Consider the following 17547-nt stretch of genomic DNA (forward strand, 5'->3'; position numbering starts at 1 on the left):
GCATGACCTAATTACAAATGGTATCTCACTCGTGGGATGCTCAACAGTTAACTTGCATAGGAGAGAAAAGCCTCTGCCTGCTAAATATAGTTTTGTATGGGTGGAGTCAACCTGTTCTCTCATCCATGGAGAAGAAAAGGCTTGATGAACTGGTAGTCCCCGTTGAACGTGAATTTTGATAAAAATTGATTATTTAATCACTGTAACATGGTGACGTCACAACAGCGTCACCTGGATCCAAGTGCGTATCACGATGCCGCTCAGTGCGACATGTCGATTGTCGAGCAGAAAAACCTTTGAGGTGGACATTCTGTGGGGGGAGGGGTCTGTCACACAAACAGGAAGAGGAGACCTGCGCATTATCTGCCAACCATCAATAAAAGACCCCAGGAGCGTTTTTCATTCTCCTTATTGGCCGGTTTAAGTTCATAACAAACGCACGCGTGATAAAGCTTTGTTGCCACACACACACAAAGAAAATGCGCACGAACCCACCCACCCGCCGAGAAAGCCGGGTCAAAGTGCACAGGAAGCTGGGGGGCTGCCATCTTTAGCCTGCCGCTAATGCTAGCATAAACGTTACAACGACTGGGCGAAGCGGACGGTCGGTTCGGGGGGATTTTGTAGCTAGCTGTCCTCCGCGGCTCCATTGCAAAATTGCAAACTCCGTCCTTTCTCCTCCGAATCCGCCGCTGGATGCATTCGGCATGGAGAAGCTAGCGGAGCCGTCTTGGACTTCTTCGTACACCTACCAGGTGAGCAAGCACAGCGCGGAGATGCTACACAATCTCGACGTCCAGAGGAAAGATGGAGGCAGGTTCTGCGACGTGATCCTGCGCGTCGGCGAGGAGAGCTTCCCCGCACACAAGGCGGTGCTGGCGGCGTGCAGCGAGTACTTTGAGTCGGTGTTCGGCCGCCAGCCGGAGGACGACGACGCCAGGGAGCTGGAGATGCACACCATCAGTCCCAAAGTTTTCAAAGACATCTTGGACTTCGCGTACACGTCGAGGATTGTGGTGCGGCTCGAGTGTTTCCCGGAGTTGATGACAGCTGCCAAGTTTCTGCTGATGCGCTCGATTATTGAAATCTGCCAGGAGGTCATCAAACAATCCAATGTGCAAATCCTCGTCCCGTCCTCGCGGGGAGGGAACGCCAGCCTTTGCCAGGTCGCCGGGGCGGCGGAGCTGGGATTCCCGGTGGCCCAGCAGCAGGATTTGGTGAACGGGACGGCGCTGGTAGGCTTCGCTAACAATGGACATCAGGTGGATGGGAGCGAAGCCGCAGCCGCCGCCGCCGTGCTACTGGAGGACGCCGCCGAGGGATCGATGCCCATCCTGCAGCCCGTCGGCGGGCTACCCGTTCCTCCCGAAACAACAACGTTGCACCACGACGTCGTTTCAAAGAGGGGCAGGGGAAGACCCAAGAAGACTGGCGCCTCCGAGGAGCCCGTGCACTTCAATCATAACGCGCAGAAAAACATCGTGCTCTTTCCGTGCGGCGCTTGCGGCAAAGCCTTTACGGAAGCCTCCCGTCTGAAAAACCACGAAGCCCAACACGGAGCCAACGTCGGCGGCCGCTCCACACCGGGTGGCCTGGCTTTGATGGGCCAGGAAAACGACGCGCAGTTCCACGGGGGGCTAACGCTGGACCATGGCCGCAAGCGCGAGAGGACCCGTCGGCACGTCGGCTGTGACATCTGCGGCAAGGTGTTCCGCGACGTGTACCACCTGAATCGACACAAGCTGTCCCATTCTGGGGAGAAGCCCTATGCGTGTCATGTGTGCGGTTTGCGCTTTAAACGCAAAGACAGGATGTCCTATCATGTGCGCTCCCACGATGGCTCCGTGGGCAAACCGTACGTGTGCCAAAGTTGTGGCAAAGGCTTTTCCAGGTCAGTTTAAACCTCCACTAGTTTGCTTTATCTGTGGCCTCCAAAAATGCTGACTTTGCTAACTTTTGATTGCAGTTAGAGAAAATGGCTCATTTTAGCCCGTTTGTCATAACGTGGGTAATGTACTCCACTTTTACACAAAATATATATTTTGACCCTCCAGACCAGACCATCTGAATGGACATATCAAACAAGTCCACACAACAGAGAGACCCCACAAGTGCCAGGTGATACAAAAAAAAAAAAAAGATGCTTCAACCAGAATTGAATAGCTTGATCAATTTGAAACTGTTAAGTTCACATCTTTTGTTTGGTCTCTTGCAGATTTGTAATGCCTCTTTTGCTACAAGAGATCGCCTCAGGTCACACCTTGCATGTCATGAGGATAAAATTCCTTGCAAAGTTTGCGGCAAGTACCTCCGTGCGGCCTACATGACAGACCACCTCAAGAAACACAGCGAAGGAACACACAACTACTGTGGCATTTGCAACAAAGGTAAGTCATTCATGCCCGGCTGTAAGCTCCTAATTTATGATCAGTGGTACCTGTAAAGCTTTCGGAGAAAAACAGGCCCTGACAAAAACTGATGCAAAATAAAATAGTTGGAGTTTACTCTTGAAACCAAATGCACAATGAAAATAAATGCACGCATTTGTATATTTAAACACAAGGTATGTTTCGTTTTACTTTAGCAGCGCTGATGCTAAAGTCAATGTAAAATTGTATTGACATGCTAGCATTGACTTCTTGGAGTGCTATTACTTCAAATTAAAAAGAAATACAGACACAAACACTTCAGAAACACATACACAAAAGTAATACAAGTATACTTAATGGCACTTACAAGCTATATGAGAGCTCAGTCACAGCTTTCTTCTTGTATTCATGTCATTGTGCATATTCCATGCCACACTGCCCCCAAGTGGCAGAAAATCGCAGAAAAAGACGGGACATGTTTTTTTTAATTCATTGTTTTTATTGCTATTATTTTAGTAGAATCATATTTTACTGGTTGTTCTTTCAAGTTGTTTCTAAATTATCAAGTTGTTTCAAGGAACCTTTATTTTACCAACTCTTATTTCCACATGCTATGGCACGGAATGCGATACCCGAGGTCCCAAGGCGGATATTGCTCCTTTTTTTTTTTTCAGAATACGACAAAGAAAATAAGAGTAGGGTTATTCATGCGATGCTTTATAAACAGAGGAATGCCAATGTAAAATTGTACAAGCCAACAGAGGCGACCATCCCGTGAGTCGTCCGGAATGAAGCAGTGGTGTGATAGAGTATCACTTCAGTTTTCCTGCCACTGTTTGATTCCCCGAGTTGTGCTATTCTCAAGAAGCAGTGTTGCATTTCTTCTCGATACACGACTCCCTTATTTTTCCACATTTCCTCTGGATGGTCCCCCCCCCCCCCCCCCCCCAATCACTGCTGGTGTTGTGCTCAAAGCAGTCACGATGATCTTGGGCCGGCCATCGCCCGTCTCTTGTCGAGGCCTCCGCTTTGCAATCGACTTCCTTGTTTGTGCTCTTCCCGGTCGCAGGTTTCTCCACTGCCTCCTATCTTAAGGTGCATACAAAGACACACCATGGCTCCTCACTGCCACCTTCTGGCACGTTGCACCCCTTCCCTGAACCAAGCGGGGAACTACAGATGCACAACGGCACCCCTTACCACATGGGACGCCAGTGCTCAGTGGAAGGCAAGCAGTCGCCCGGCCCATCCCGAAGCATTCATGTCTCTACCTTTCGACTGGCTGTGTTGCTTTATTTAATTTATTTTTTTTGATATCACATGTGCTGCTACGTCTTTTGTGTTTTGCTTAAAACACAAGCGCACATCGGCCATCTATGCCGCTCCAAGCTTCTCACTCACTGTGTGCGTGTGCGTCGATCTGTGCGACATCATTTTTGAATCGTCACAGACATAAATGAGCAGCTTTTTTTTCTTCCTGTTGTCACAGTCAGCAGTTAATGCAGTTCTTTGCACCTTGTTTTTTGGATAATGGCTACTCAATAACCATGTGGAGAGTTTGGATGTCTGTGTGTTCGGCATGGCCATGGCTGCATTGTCGCTTGGTTGGTCCATTTCCGGCTTGTCCACGAGGCGCATCGTTGCATGTTTTGTGGTACTATGATTCGTTTGCCAGGCAAACCTCAGGGGGTGGGGGGAGAATAACGGAAAAGACTACATTTACCAACATGTCAGCACATCCATTTGACGAGACAAAATTAGAGAACATATTTATTGAGCTTATCCTCAAGTGGTGGCCTGCCTCGCATTTAATCTGTCCACGCAAACGTCCCACCTCAAATAAACACCATAGAGAAAACTAAGACACAATTCAGATGTTTTACTCTTAAGTGGTGTCATTTGGATATGTGTCATTGGAAGAAAAAGTAGATATAGTCAAAACAGCATCATCCAATAACATTGTCAGCGGACTTGTCTGTTGTGACCATGCTGTTCAGGCAGGTAACTTTTATTATTTGGAGTCATGCGGGAACTTAGATGAGAGATGGTTGTTTGCTTCTGCATCATTAAAATGAGCTTGTCCTCTAGCATGCTCTTGGCACGTGCATGTTCATTATGGGATGCAAATAATGTCACTATTACATCCCAAGTGTGGCAAGTCTCTTACAGACAGTTGGTGATTGATGATCCCAGAAGCATCTATGGAAATAGACTTTGGAGGTTTTTTTTTTTTTTTTTTTTGGTGATGGGGAAAAACTTTGAATTCCCCATTGAGCACATCAGAAGGTAATTTTGTTTCTGTGGTGTCTGCTGGCCTGTTATGTTTCTTCTCCCTTCTTCCTGGATGGGTGCTTTTATAGATGCCAGTCGGCAGCTGGTACTCTCCCCGCCCGAGGCAGGGGCTCGCTTTCATGGTCTCTCTGGACTTCAAGTTCTACCCCAGGCTGGTCCGCAGCCTGAGCTGCTTGTAGGAAAGCCAGGCGGGACTCCATATTTCTGGGAGTGTCGCTCTGGTGGGGTGCCCGCTTTCCCCATCCATGGGCCTGCTGCAGGTCAGTACAGTCCAGCAGGTGGTGGGTGGGGCGAGTACATGATACTTATTTCCTGCTAAAAAAGTGAAGCATGGAGAGTCTCTGTCACTGAAATCACCAAAGGCCTCTTATCGTACCTGTCCGTTTTTTATTAATATTATTATTATAATAAAGCTATATTGGCAAGGGCAGTCCGTGTTGTTCATGGTCAATTAAAAAGAAAAATAGTTATGTATGTCTTGTCGCAAATATTGTTTTCCTAGAATAAACACAAGGGGTCAGGGGGGGTTCTGTTGCTGCAAGTTGTGTGAAGCTCAATCGCCAAGTGTGTGGCTGAAAGTTGCCGTCTAGAATTTGTTCACACAACAGAGTTGCGTTCGGTCGCGTTACGCGGCTGCCGAGGCGTGCGCTTTGATGGCTCATCTTACGATTTTTGTGAAACAAAATTCATGAAATGTTAATTTCGAGTCGTGTATGTTTTTTCCTCCCAGAGGAAGAGCTTATTGTTCTATTTCCTGTAAGGAATATCTACTTATTTCTTTGGTAGTTGATGCTGGGATCAAAAACCTTTCAAAGCTTGTATGGATCAAGAGAAGAGAACAAAAGACGAGCAAAATTTGTTTTGAATTGAATTGCCATTTGTTTTTTTTTTCTGTAAGCCAAGGGGGGGGAAAAAAAAAAGTTTATTTGATTGTATCCCACCGCCTTAATAAAATGCATACGTTACCCAACCGAACTGAAGCCGGATGAAAAATGTTCCACTCGCCAATCGTTTTGTCTCGACCAGGCTATTTTGTAAACCAGTCATCCTAATTTACTCCTCTCCCCCGTCTCCTTCCCACCTCTTTCTCACCCCGCTTCCTTTCTATCTTAGACGGGCAGGAAAACGACGGAAAATGTCCTCATCTGGAGTCGGAAGAATCGGATCCTTCATTCGGGGAACTTTCCAACTGTGATGAAATGAAATCTCCACACAAATCAGAGCTGGAGATCCCCTCGTTGGCCTGCAACGGAACCTCCGCGGGGGCTTTGGGTTCTCCGGAGGGTCCCAAAACCAAGACGGACCCTGAGAAGAAATTCAACTGCAGCATCTGCGGTCAGGCCTTTCGCACCAGGTCATACCTCAGGAAACATCAGCACAGAGTACACAAAACCCCCAGGGCCCAGTCTGGGTCCGGTTCGGGTTTGAGCGAGCTGGCCCCCTTCTCGCCGCAGCAGAGCATGTCCCTGCTGGAGTCGTTTGGCTTCCAGATCGTCCAGTCGGCCTTCGCCTCCTCGCTGGTGGACGCCGACGCGGGTCAGAGCGGGGTGGACTTTGGTGGAAAGTGACGCGCACGCTTGGCTTCTAATGTTCCCTATCCCAGCGCACCCAAGTTGCTCGGTGTTTGACAGTAACTCTGCCTCAAGACTACTCTTGCTTAATGTGTATATTTTTGCCAGACTGCCATATGATTCCTACTTTTTCTACTTTTTCAGAGTACGGAACGCGCATACAACGTATTGTAACGCTCTTTATAACGAGAAGACATGAAGGCGATCTCTTCTCTATATCTTGGAGGAAGTTTCATTTGTTTTGAGCTTTTTCAGCCGCGCGTGAAGGAATCAACGGATGCACCCCGAAATCGCTCGCTAATTCCTCTGAAACCATCTCGGCCTTCAGAGCAATGGACGACGCTTAACCGTGTATTGACGTTGCTTCGTTTTCCAGACGGGATTATTTAATCAACGGCAGATTCCAAAATGGGAATCCGCTCAATGCAAGCTAACACATCCATTGGTCACGTTAGTCACGATGAGAAGCAAAGCACCGACAGAAGATGAAAGTCAAAGGCACTTTTTAGTTTGCGTTTCACATTTACGTTTAAATCTGAACGTCTTTTGCTTAAACAAATCATGAATGAGGTTGTGGAAGATTCCTTTTTTTTTTTAAGATGAAGCGACAAAGCATGCAATGGTCTTTTAGGACGGAGGGCACGAAAATGTTAACCCTCGAAACACGCCATTCGCCTGTTGGCAATTATGTTCCCCAAATCTTTTTGTGTTCAATCTTTGTGTATTCACTGAACGGGGGACCGAGGTCAGGTAGATTATCATTTATATATTTTATGAAATGTAGATTCTATTTTATTAACTTATTTAAGCCCTCGCTTTTGGGTGCCGTCTCGTTTCTTTGTGTGCGTCAATGTTTTGATTCATCAATTTTGAAATTCTCGTAAGTTATGTTTTAGGAGATGCGTGTGTGCGTGTGTATGTGTGTGTGTGTGTGTTAATTAATCAAGGAGCACCTGGACCAATCACAAACAAGTAAGCCGTCTTTTTCGTATATAACATTCCTCTGCTGTATCGGGAATATTTGAACGAGCTCCTGCTCAGATGAGAAGGATGACCATTTTCTCACATTTTTGAGTTCCGTTTTGTTTTTCTGTCTCCATTGACCAACATGTTTGTCTCACCATGTGAAGTGCGTGTGTTCCATCTCCGACATTTTGTTTTGATTCGAGAGTAATTGATTCTATATTATTTATGATTATATAGTGAATTGTAACAAGTGTATATACACCATCCATATGCACATTCTATAAATATATATAAATATCGAACCAACCAATGAGGTTTGTAACCGGTGGACCTGTACATAAGCAGATTGTTTTGGTTTTGTCCGTCGTCCTGTTGTGCTAGAAGCTTGTTAAGTTATCTTGCGTTATTACGTCTTTGGCTGAGTGTCAATCAACTACGTGCGAGCTCATTGTCGGCCGCATAGCGCTTTTTATTTTGTCTTTTTTTCTCGTGATCCATTCTGCCATAGAAGGCTTGTGTTGTTATTTGAGGACAAAGTGAATTTGCTTTCACTCACATTGGTACTTAATTGTGAAAGATGTTTTGTTTTCCTTTAAATCTTTGGCTTTCTTTTTTCGGTCTGTTGCAAAGTGCCTTCCACATACTGATTGTGCACAGCAGTGGATTTAAAGGTTGTCTTTTGGAGAATTGTACCGTGACTTGCATTGGGACTTTTTATTTTTTACAAAATACACAGAAAATGTACAGTATCTCAACTTGATATTCCTATATGGTTACATACAAAACAAAACACGCATACAAAAAGAAGCTTTTAAAATGTACGCTACGTGTTTTGTTATAACGTCTTTGGACATATTTCAGTATAAGCAGCATACTTTTCTACAGTATAAATCTTTGTTTTTGTACTCTGTTATTCAGTCTCTTGTTGCCAGAGAGACAAGGATCCAATAAATTGCAATGGAAAAGCCCTTGATATTGACACTGTTATTAATTCCCCCTTATATGATCCCACAAAATTTCATTAAAACACTAAACTGGATATATCGGGAGACATTTTGTTTGTCCACACATCATAGGACTTTTACACATTTGGTACAACTAATCTGCCAACACGCAATTTGAAATAACTACAGGAAAAAAAATACAACTTGTTACTATGCAGTGGCTGTCTCATACAAACACACGCAAAATATTATATTGGCCTTTGTTTAAAGCACCAAGCAGAACATCCGAAATAAATAAACATATTTAAAAAGCTCATGATTTTCAGTCATCAGTCTCAGTTTTCCCTCTGCTGTAAATTTGTGAGTAAAATAAGACAAGATTGTCAATATTTCAGTATACAGATAAAAAAAAAAAAAATGGGGTGGTTTGCTGAGAATTCATATCTTATGTATCAAAGTGCACATAAGTGAAAAGTACAAAAAAAGTTCTGACTAAATTTCACCAGGTAGTAGATGGACACACTTCGCCCATCTGATACTGAATCTGACTACTGTGCGCTTCCTCATTTTTAAAGTTGAGCATGTGGAATTCACTAGTGATGGCTGATAACGACTTGCCCTTGGTCTCCGGCAGGAACAGGCCAACATACAGTGCAGAGAGCAGACACACTGTCCCGAAAGGCGCAAAACAATACTGGCGTGCTGTGCTCTATGAAACAAAACCAAAATTTCATTAAGTGCATCTTTGAGCATTGCGGTAACTTCAAGTGGGTATACATATGTAATATTCCAGATTTTTTTTACTACTCAAACTCTATTAAAGTAGATGAAGTCTGTCATACTACTACTTTGGTGCTAGACATGAAAGCGTATAGGAATGGGCTTCTGTCAATAATAATAATAATAATGTTTTTCAATATTTTAAATCTTGCAAAAAAAAATAAACCAATAAAAACAAAGCAAAAAAATCCAGCTCATCCATAATTCTGAATTGTGCGATATTAATAAGGGTCAGATTCGCTACTGTATCGTACAATGGTGAGACAAATGTACCTACCACTAGAAATGGAAAGATCATTCCCACGACAAAGAGGTTGAGCCACATCATAGATCCGGCGATCATGTAGGCCGCCGGTCGAGCAGTTTGGTTGAAGATCTCTGTGGGCAGGACTCCAGTCACACCAGCTAGAAGTGAATCAAAAACAGTCATTCCTAATAATTGTCTAGGATTGAAAGATTGAATTTAGTACATTAAATATGAACAATAGCTAATGTATGAGAGGCCGACTTTGCTTAAGGTTTCATGCTAGTACCACTATAACATGTCATTTCCACAGACCTGGTCCCATGCCAAAGCTGAGGATGTAGGTGAAGATGCAGGCCATGCTCAGGTAAGGCATCCAGGATATTAAGTGCTTTTGTGATGTCACAGTGTGCACAGTCAATGTTAAGTAAAGCCATGTAAACACACAAAGAGGACATCACATCTGGTCTGGCTTGAACTGTTCTTCAGTGATCTTACAAAGTCTACTCAATTCTTATCAACAGGGGTGTGTAGACTTTTGGTTCTATCCACAACATACACTGGTACCTGACATGTCATTTAAATGTAAGCCGAGTACCTCAAAAGACAAAGCGATGGTGAAGACAACAGCCCAGACGGTCATGAGGATATAGCCTCCCATCAGCATGAACCTCCGACCTTTACGCTCAATCAGCAGGTTCTGAAATCATATCATATCAGGATTACGATTCTCCTGCGGCTAAAATACACAACGGCTCTCAATGTGATTGTACGCAACTCGACACCACCACAAGGTGAGGAGAATTTTTGTACAGTAACACTTGAGACAAACTATTCTTCTGTTCAGCTCTTATGTAAGCGACTTACACACATGATGCAGGCTGTGAACTCACACGTGCCCGTGCCGATTGTGACATACTGGATTTGGTCGTTTGATATTCCAGCCTCTTTGAAGACATAGGATGCATAGAAGTAAATCTAGAAGAAGAAAAAAGATGAGAAACTATCACAAATAAAGATATAAACGACTGCATACAATAAAAAAAAACTCAGAGTCTGAAATGGGTTCAATCGTTCTTAAGTTTTTTACATAATTCTGTTAATACTCTCATCTTTAAATCCATCAGGTATGCAGTTAAACTGAAGGCAACTTGTGGCCAAGGGAATTAAAACTTACTAGAGATCTTTTGAGCTACACCAGTACAATCCAATTGGATTTGCATCATACTTTGAGCTGTTCTCATATTGTAAACTAAGCTAACCAAAATATTAGAAACACCTCACACACCATATGGACCCAGGGACCTGATAAGATTTTTTATTTTTTTTCCAAAGGCATAACATGAATGCCTCTAATTGTCATGGGAATGTTTTTAGCCAAATATTCATGACCTCTTTAAAAGAAACAAACTTCCCTATATGTGTTGCCATTCACATTTTTATGCATCTTTTAATTTTTAATTTGGAAATGCAAACCCCACCACCAGATCATCTCAAATTTCTAATCAACTTGCTAACTTGGGTACAGTAGCCACAACATCTGATCCAGCACGCTGGTGTCAGTGACACCACTCCTGCAGACTTCCAGAACATTCATAAAGGTCATACCGAGTCGTTACCGCACAGCTGCATGGCGCTGCTGATGACCACGACTGAGATGAGCTGCCAGCGCACGGAGCGATCACGGAAAAGCTCCCATGGCCCGCAGGCCTTCATGCCTTTGGTTTCGGCTTGTTCCTCGAGGATCTCAGCCAGTTCTCTGTTCTCGACCTCGCAGCCGTGCAATCGTCGTAAAGCTGAGGAGTAGTGAGACCACCCGATTGGGAACGTTTGATGAACTGTAGCCTATAATGTTATTTTCAAACATGTACTAACCATTGATACAAGCCTCCTTGTCCCCCCTGTCGATGAGTAAGTATCTGGGGCTTTCTGGGAACCAAGGCAGGGTAAGGAGCTGAATCAAGCCAGGAATGGCGTTACTGGCAAGAAGATACTGCCAACACGACTCACTGCCCAATATCTCTCTAGAAGTGAAAGATCCTATGTTAGAGTATTCACATGATTTACTTCCAAACATCCATTTTTTCTTGTGCTTGAGGCAGATGTGCTAATCACGCTGCTTTAATCATTATTATTGCTACTCTTATTACTTTTCTTAATCCTCACCTGAGTCCCATGACTTGTCCTAATACGACTCCAAAGGATGTAAAAACTGCAGAGGACAAGGAGACAGCCCCTCTGAGATGCTTTGGTGCACTTTCTCCAAAATACATGGGTTGCACGCTCATGCTGATTCCTGCAAGAAAGACAGAAGCCTCTGGAGTATCTGTTCTTTTACGGTGAGGAATGAGACATTATACATATAACAAACCTGCATTTATTCCAATCAGGACACGTGATAAAATGATCATTTCAAAAGATCTGGCCGCTCTACTTGTCAAAGCGAAGAGAGCACCGCTTAGGAGGAAAATGTTGTTGAGCAGCAGGCATTTTTTCCTTGTTAAATAAAAAAATAAAATAAAAAAAGAATAAATTAAATGATGATTCTGAGGCTCTGGGTTCCGTGGTTGTTACCTCCCGAAGAAAATGGACATGGGTCCTGCGATGATAGCCCCCATAAGGCCACCTAGTGAGAAGATGGAGACGATGATGGTCCACACCAGAGTCACCTGGTAGTCCTCTAGCTGGATGGCCCATCGCTCCATGAAGGTCTCATTGATGAAGGTCTGTATGAACTGCAATATAGGCTATACTGCATTAACCTGCTTCAATACTTTATTATTTGAACTTTTTTTTAAAAATAATGGAATATGTTGAGAGCCCACTATATATATATATATATATATATATATATATATATATATATATATATATATATATATATATATATATATATATATATATATATATATATATATTATTGTTCAATTCATGTTAAATAGGAAATAAATAAATAAATAAATAATGCATAAGGAGCTTTGGGCATTTTTTAAATATGGAATAAACTGACAGTAGTAGGTGCATTCATGATAGCCAGGTTATATCCATACTGGAGAGTTCCTCCAATGGCTGCAGATGCAACCATGAGCACCAATGTCCAAGATCTGCTCTGTAATAAACAAAATTAAACAAATGTTTAGATATTTTGCGGGAAAGTTGATGCACACACTTGCCCATTAGTCTAAGTTAGTCATAAATAAAATAGAATGATCATATACTTTTGAAATTATATATTTGGCTCGTTAAAAATCATATGATGACGTAACAATTACAATTTGGGAGCTTTTCTATGCGCACTTAAACATTGCTCCAAAAAATTTTGAAAAATTCTGAAAGAATTATTGATTATTGTGAATTTATTTACCTTTTGTTGCGCATCGTGCGACATCTTGGTCAAGTCAAAGTAGTCCCCGGTTTGTCGGTTCGGTCCAACTCCAAGCAATCAGGTACCGAACGAGGCTTTACTCCTTTTGGCGGTGACGTGAGCCGCAGGGCGGGTGATCTGTCCACGACACTATGGTATTTATTTTGTGTCAATAAATTGAAAGAAAACGTTTTAAAATGCAAGCAAAAAATATCAAGTCGCAAGCACAAAATAGACTACACATTTGCATTTCACACAAAATCCTTTTGGGTTCACTTTACTGCATATTATAATAGTAAATCGGTAGTGACATACTAAATCCATATGGTGTCACTGTTGGTAAATCTGTAGTGACATACTCGATCCACATGGTGTCACTGTTTTCCTTCCTTTCCCTTTCCTTTCCACTCAAACGCATTGTAAATAGATAAGCATTTCCCAAGTATATATATTAGTTAATAATTATTAATTGACGTAGTTTGTGTGTTTATTCTAACTATTATATTTCAACCTTTTATGTAATATAAAAAAATGAAAACCAAAAAAGTGGCAAACAAGGCTCATATATTGCACAGGTTCTGCTGGAATATTTTTATCATGGCTAATTTTTATGATAATTTTTTCTATTATGAATTACAGAGCTATATTATTTGATGGAAATTCACTTGAGATTAAACTAGAGATTAAATTATGTGGGAGGAGGGCGCATAATACAGAGCTAACAAAAAAAAGATGACATACAAGGAGTGACTAACGAGGTGCCACCTTCTTGATATACTCGCCTCTGATTGGCTCGTCTCTGAGGGTCTTCCACTGGTTTCCTCAATTGAACGCACACTTACGTTTCAAGATCCTGTGTTAGATTAAGTCCATGCTTGTTTTGTTTTTCCTCGAAAAATATCCTCGCGTGATATATTTACTTTAGTGTGCGTGTCATTTTGTCTGTGCACGTCATCAGCGAGTTTAAATGTTGATTTGCGGAATCCCCAGTGCGCCCTCTTTGCACACATTTCCCTCAAACTGGCCGACAAATTGCCTTAGTTGAGACCACAAGTGGTCGGACACCATGACTCGGATATTGTGGGATGCGATTTTCCTCATAAGTGGTAAGTGTGCAAGTTTGCTATTTGGATTGACTTTTTACTATTTTTATTATTATTTTCTAAGAATAAAAAAAAAAAGTGTAAATACACTTGATATTCACTTATGTTAGTTTTACGGCCTAGAATTACTTCAAAGAAAGTAACAGGATATAAGAACATTTTATTTATACATTAATTGATTACTTGGGAGACACTGTGGTCACAACATTAAGTCCACCTGCAGTATATGAGTTATCAGTTACGCTTTTACTAACATCATGAAAATTTGGAGATTATTAATTTAAGAATGTTTATTGCATCCAATAAGCCAATAGCCATCCAGCTAGAGGACTATCCAAAATAATTTTCCACCCTCACATAAATAAAGGAACCCGATTTTTTTTCAAACATCATTATAATAGTTAAAAGAATGCCTGGTGTTAATCCAAAGTGAGTTTTATTATTGTTGTTATTAATGTCAAGATTATTGTTTCAATGTGGTGGTTTAGCCGAGATGGCGTGTGAGGCGCTGATGTATTTTTAGTACTTCGGTCTCATCCTTTAAATGGCTGCCTGACCCCGTTTGTTGTATTGATGGGCTCCGGTTATACCTTTCAAATAAAGTATCATGTTACACTGAAGACTAGTTCACATGATCATAAAGGTCTGAGCCTCGGGTTATTTTACACACACGCACAAAAAAAGTGTCACCTGTTTTCAGTTTTTCATATTAGGACTGTGTGTGTTCTTTCCCCAAAGGTTCACTGTTTACAATAGGAGCAGGCCAAAGCACCTCGACAATCCTCGAAGGCAAAGCTAAGACTACTCTGGAGCCTTCAGGAAGCCGTCACACCTCGACGATTACTAGTAGGTTTGGTTTCAGAAATGATTGTAAAGTAAAAACCACCAGACTGAGATAAATTATTTCAATTTAGAACATCTGAACTTTATTTGGTGTTTGTCACAGGAGCTTTAAAGGGTGTGCTGACGTTTAACACAGGTTTGAATGTGATTGGTTAATTTTGACCACTGTTATGAAAGGGTGTGCACACTTGTGCAAACTCGCTTGTTTATTTTTATATCCCCTCTCGAGACGTTTTTTATTGTTTTTCTCAATTGGGTTGTCTAGGTTATAGATGTTTTTTTGTTTTGTTTTTTAAACCTGAAACAAAAAATTAAGTCGGTCTTGTTTTTTTGTTTATCTCTGGCATTTGATTTTAAAAATATTTGTTAGTGTTAATGGCAATACTAGTACAAATCATGGATTTTAAAAAGCGTGAAAAGCTAAAAACTGTTCTGCAATGTCAGCCATTGTGCAAAAAGTGGCGAAGAAAAAGTCACAGAGTAATTGAACTAATGAAATCCTGCGTTAAAGTGTTCAATGTTTTTTTGTTTTTTTTCAAACATCTTATTAATTCTAATGCAAATCAATGTATGGATTGGAACAAGGAACAACTGCTTTAGAAGAGTCTCTACCACTTTTCCCCTCTCATCAGGTTCCACATTTTCATTTGGAACAAAGCCAAGTCGGTCAGACACGACCGTCTTCATCCCTACCAAACTAGCGTCGATTGCGTACGCCTCAGCCGGCAGCTCTGGAGTGACTGCAACCACAACCACCTCAAACATCCCTCCAGTGAAAAGTACGTTTCGAAACTGTTGAGCTTTCTTTTTAGTTTGCATATCTAGTCCTCACTGAAGCATAAAGTGGATTTTCAGACACACGCCTGTCCAAATTCCAGGTTTTTGGGACCTCAAAAAAAAAAGATCAGGACAAAAAAAATTGACTTTTCATTCTTTTTTTTTAAATGGAATTTTTCAGATTTTAGGCAAGGCAAGTCTTGGTAGCTTTTATTTTTTTTTATGGCGCATTTTATATCCAAGGCAACTCAATTTGCAAAAGATATAAAAGCAAAATACAACCGAGTTTTTTCCCCGTAGTGTCAGCAGACAATTTATCACACGCTGATAGTTAATTGATCCCCTTTAGCGTCATGGTGGATCAGCAATTATGGGGCATTAATATGAGCTGCTTTTTCAACACAAAAGCCGCCGCAAGATGATCCCGGGTAGCATCTCGCTTGCCCCAGAGGCTGGATGGATCCCGTCCCAGTGTGTTTCGAAAATGGCAAAGAAGAGGGGAGGGGAGGGGCGGTGAGCCTGACGGTTCCCAGACAACAGAGGGCTTTCACCGAGTCCCACAGCACAAGACAATGCGTGTAGGCTTCTCTCCAAAACCCATTTTGGCGTCAGAATGGAATGGAAGTATGTTAACAAAACTCAACCTCGGCTCAGTAACGACACTGCCGTATCTGTTTTGGGCTGCTCGCGGAACACCGACTTCAGTCTGAGTCAGCTTTGTCGGAATTTGTCTTATTGTACGGCTAACTTGTAAAAAAATGTCAACCCTTACTGGGGCGTTTACGTAATCGGACGTCTTTGTCCCATTGTTTAGGTGAAAAACGAAGCTCTCGTTTGTGGAGCGTAGCCTCGCCTTGTCTCTCATCCCTTTTTTTTTTTTGTCATCTGTGACTTATCGTCACGCTAATTGTTCCTCCCAGGTAGTGTGGTGGATCCAAGCAACCGGGGACAAAAGGATTCGGTCCCACGGTGTCAGCTTTAGGATAAAGAACAATAGCTTCAAGCTGCCGCCTCCTCAGGCTTATTTGACTATTTTTACATTCATGATCGTCCCCTGGCTTATCTTTCAAGGCACAACTTGGGACACTGAATTCATTTTAAAGATGTTCTAAGTGTGTGTGTGTTTTCAATCACTTATCAGAGTTCGTGGCAGCGGCTGTCCGCTCTCATTTCGATGACTGTCCAGACTCCCATCGTCACTTTTGCTTTCACGGAACGTGTCGCTTCCTGATATTGGAGGAGACACCTGCATGCATGTAAGTCGATTCTAACCCAAAAAAATCACTTAAAGTCCTCCGGAAGATTCCACATTAGAACCATTCCAATTTTTCCTTCTTACCTTTTGTCTTGCAGATGCCACCCCGGTTTTGTCGGGATGAGATGTGAGCATGCAGACCTGCTGGCTGTGGTGGCCACCAACCACCGTCCGCAGACCGTAGCCACCGTGTTGGTATTGTGTGTGATCGGCTGCGTCCTCATCATTGTGGTGTGCACGCTGTTAAAGTAAGTACCGTGTTTACATTTCAAAACACACACACACACACACACACACACATAGAAGATGCACTGACCTTGTTGTTGTTGTTTTTGCAACAGTTGCTGGTGGAGGCAGGAATGCCGTAAGAGGAGACTCCCTCATCACTTCATCCCTGAAAAGTCTGCTTGCACACAGAAGCACCGAGCACCTTGCTATCCTCCTGAGAGCGGTACCTTTTTTTTTTTTTTCTCAGTATATTGACTTACCACTTGACCTCTGCCCTTTTTAATCCAATTGACTGAGCAATGAAATTATCAAGAGTCCTGGAATACTGGGGACATTACTTGAGCTAGAAAAGTGCATGCAGTAACTATATATGGTTAAAACTATATTTTAATAAACATTTGTTCTACTCTAAACACACCTTTTGTTTTCCTTCCAGTGGTGTGAGAAGACAACAACCTCATCCTGGTGCTTCCTTCAACTGTCAAGTCTTAAGATTGCTTCCAAAGAGGCACAAGCGCCGAAGAACTGTGGAAAGAACTCAAAATGAATCAAGGTAGGATGTTCCTTCACATGGCTTTCCAGTAACGTTGGACTTCCCGCAAGGAGGCAATATGGGAATTCCCTTTAATCCTTGCTTGGAAATAAACACTCAACCCGGAGTTGTGAGGACCAAGAGGCTGCCAAACCTGTTTCTTCACAAGATGTCTTCTTCAAGGACATGAATCATTCTGTGTGGATTTGGAGGAGGAAAAAAAAAAAAAAAATGAGAGACCTTTGTGGCCACAGTACGAATCCAAATTCATTGACTTAA

The 17547-nt window shown here is 42.4% G+C and overlaps 3 protein-coding genes across 4 annotated transcripts; 2 read left to right on the forward strand and 1 right to left on the reverse strand.

The window, feature by feature from the left end:
• The first annotated feature begins 192 nt into the window (after positions 1 to 192).
• On the forward strand, positions 193 to 8558 carry patz1 (POZ/BTB and AT hook containing zinc finger 1). Of its 2 annotated transcripts, XM_085923343.1 has the most exons (6): positions 578 to 1891; positions 2055 to 2118; positions 2216 to 2387; positions 3439 to 3597; positions 4730 to 4921; positions 5775 to 8558. In XM_085923343.1, the coding sequence occupies exons 1-6, from the start codon at positions 708 to 710 to the stop codon at positions 6227 to 6229; spliced, it is 2226 nt and encodes a 741-aa protein (XP_085779469.1). In that variant the 5' UTR covers positions 578 to 707; the 3' UTR covers positions 6230 to 8558. The 2 variants fall into 2 exon arrangements, with proteins under 2 accessions (XP_085779468.1, XP_085779469.1); XM_085923342.1 differs by lacking the exons at positions 3439 to 3597; positions 4730 to 4921 and having other exon boundaries at positions 193 to 1891; positions 5775 to 8552.
• On the reverse strand, positions 7912 to 12593 carry slc2a11a (solute carrier family 2 member 11a). Its single transcript, XM_085923344.1, has 12 exons — positions 12531 to 12593; positions 12177 to 12275; positions 11741 to 11901; positions 11538 to 11662; positions 11333 to 11462; positions 11042 to 11190; positions 10775 to 10962; positions 10034 to 10144; positions 9765 to 9866; positions 9482 to 9557; positions 9200 to 9327; positions 7912 to 8851 (listed from the first exon to the last, which is right to left on the reverse strand). The coding sequence occupies exons 1-12, from the start codon at positions 12552 to 12554 to the stop codon at positions 8642 to 8644; spliced, it is 1503 nt and encodes a 500-aa protein (XP_085779470.1). The 5' UTR covers positions 12555 to 12593; the 3' UTR covers positions 7912 to 8641.
• A 724-nt stretch (positions 12594 to 13317) lies between these two features.
• Positions 13318 to 17473, forward strand: tgfa (transforming growth factor, alpha). Its single transcript, XM_085923251.1, has 7 exons — positions 13318 to 13636; positions 14372 to 14479; positions 15109 to 15255; positions 16395 to 16509; positions 16607 to 16756; positions 16850 to 16959; positions 17173 to 17473. Exons 1-7 carry the CDS (start codon positions 13597 to 13599, stop codon positions 17178 to 17180), a joined length of 678 nt encoding a protein of 225 aa, XP_085779377.1. The 5' UTR covers positions 13318 to 13596; the 3' UTR covers positions 17181 to 17473.
• Positions 17474 to 17547: the final 74 nt, after the last annotated feature.

Source organism: Syngnathus leptorhynchus, chromosome 11, assembly GCF_054491065.1.
Source record: "Syngnathus leptorhynchus isolate UIUO chromosome 11, UIUO_Slep, whole genome shotgun sequence".
NCBI classification, from domain to species: domain Eukaryota; kingdom Metazoa; phylum Chordata; class Actinopteri; order Syngnathiformes; family Syngnathidae; genus Syngnathus; species Syngnathus leptorhynchus.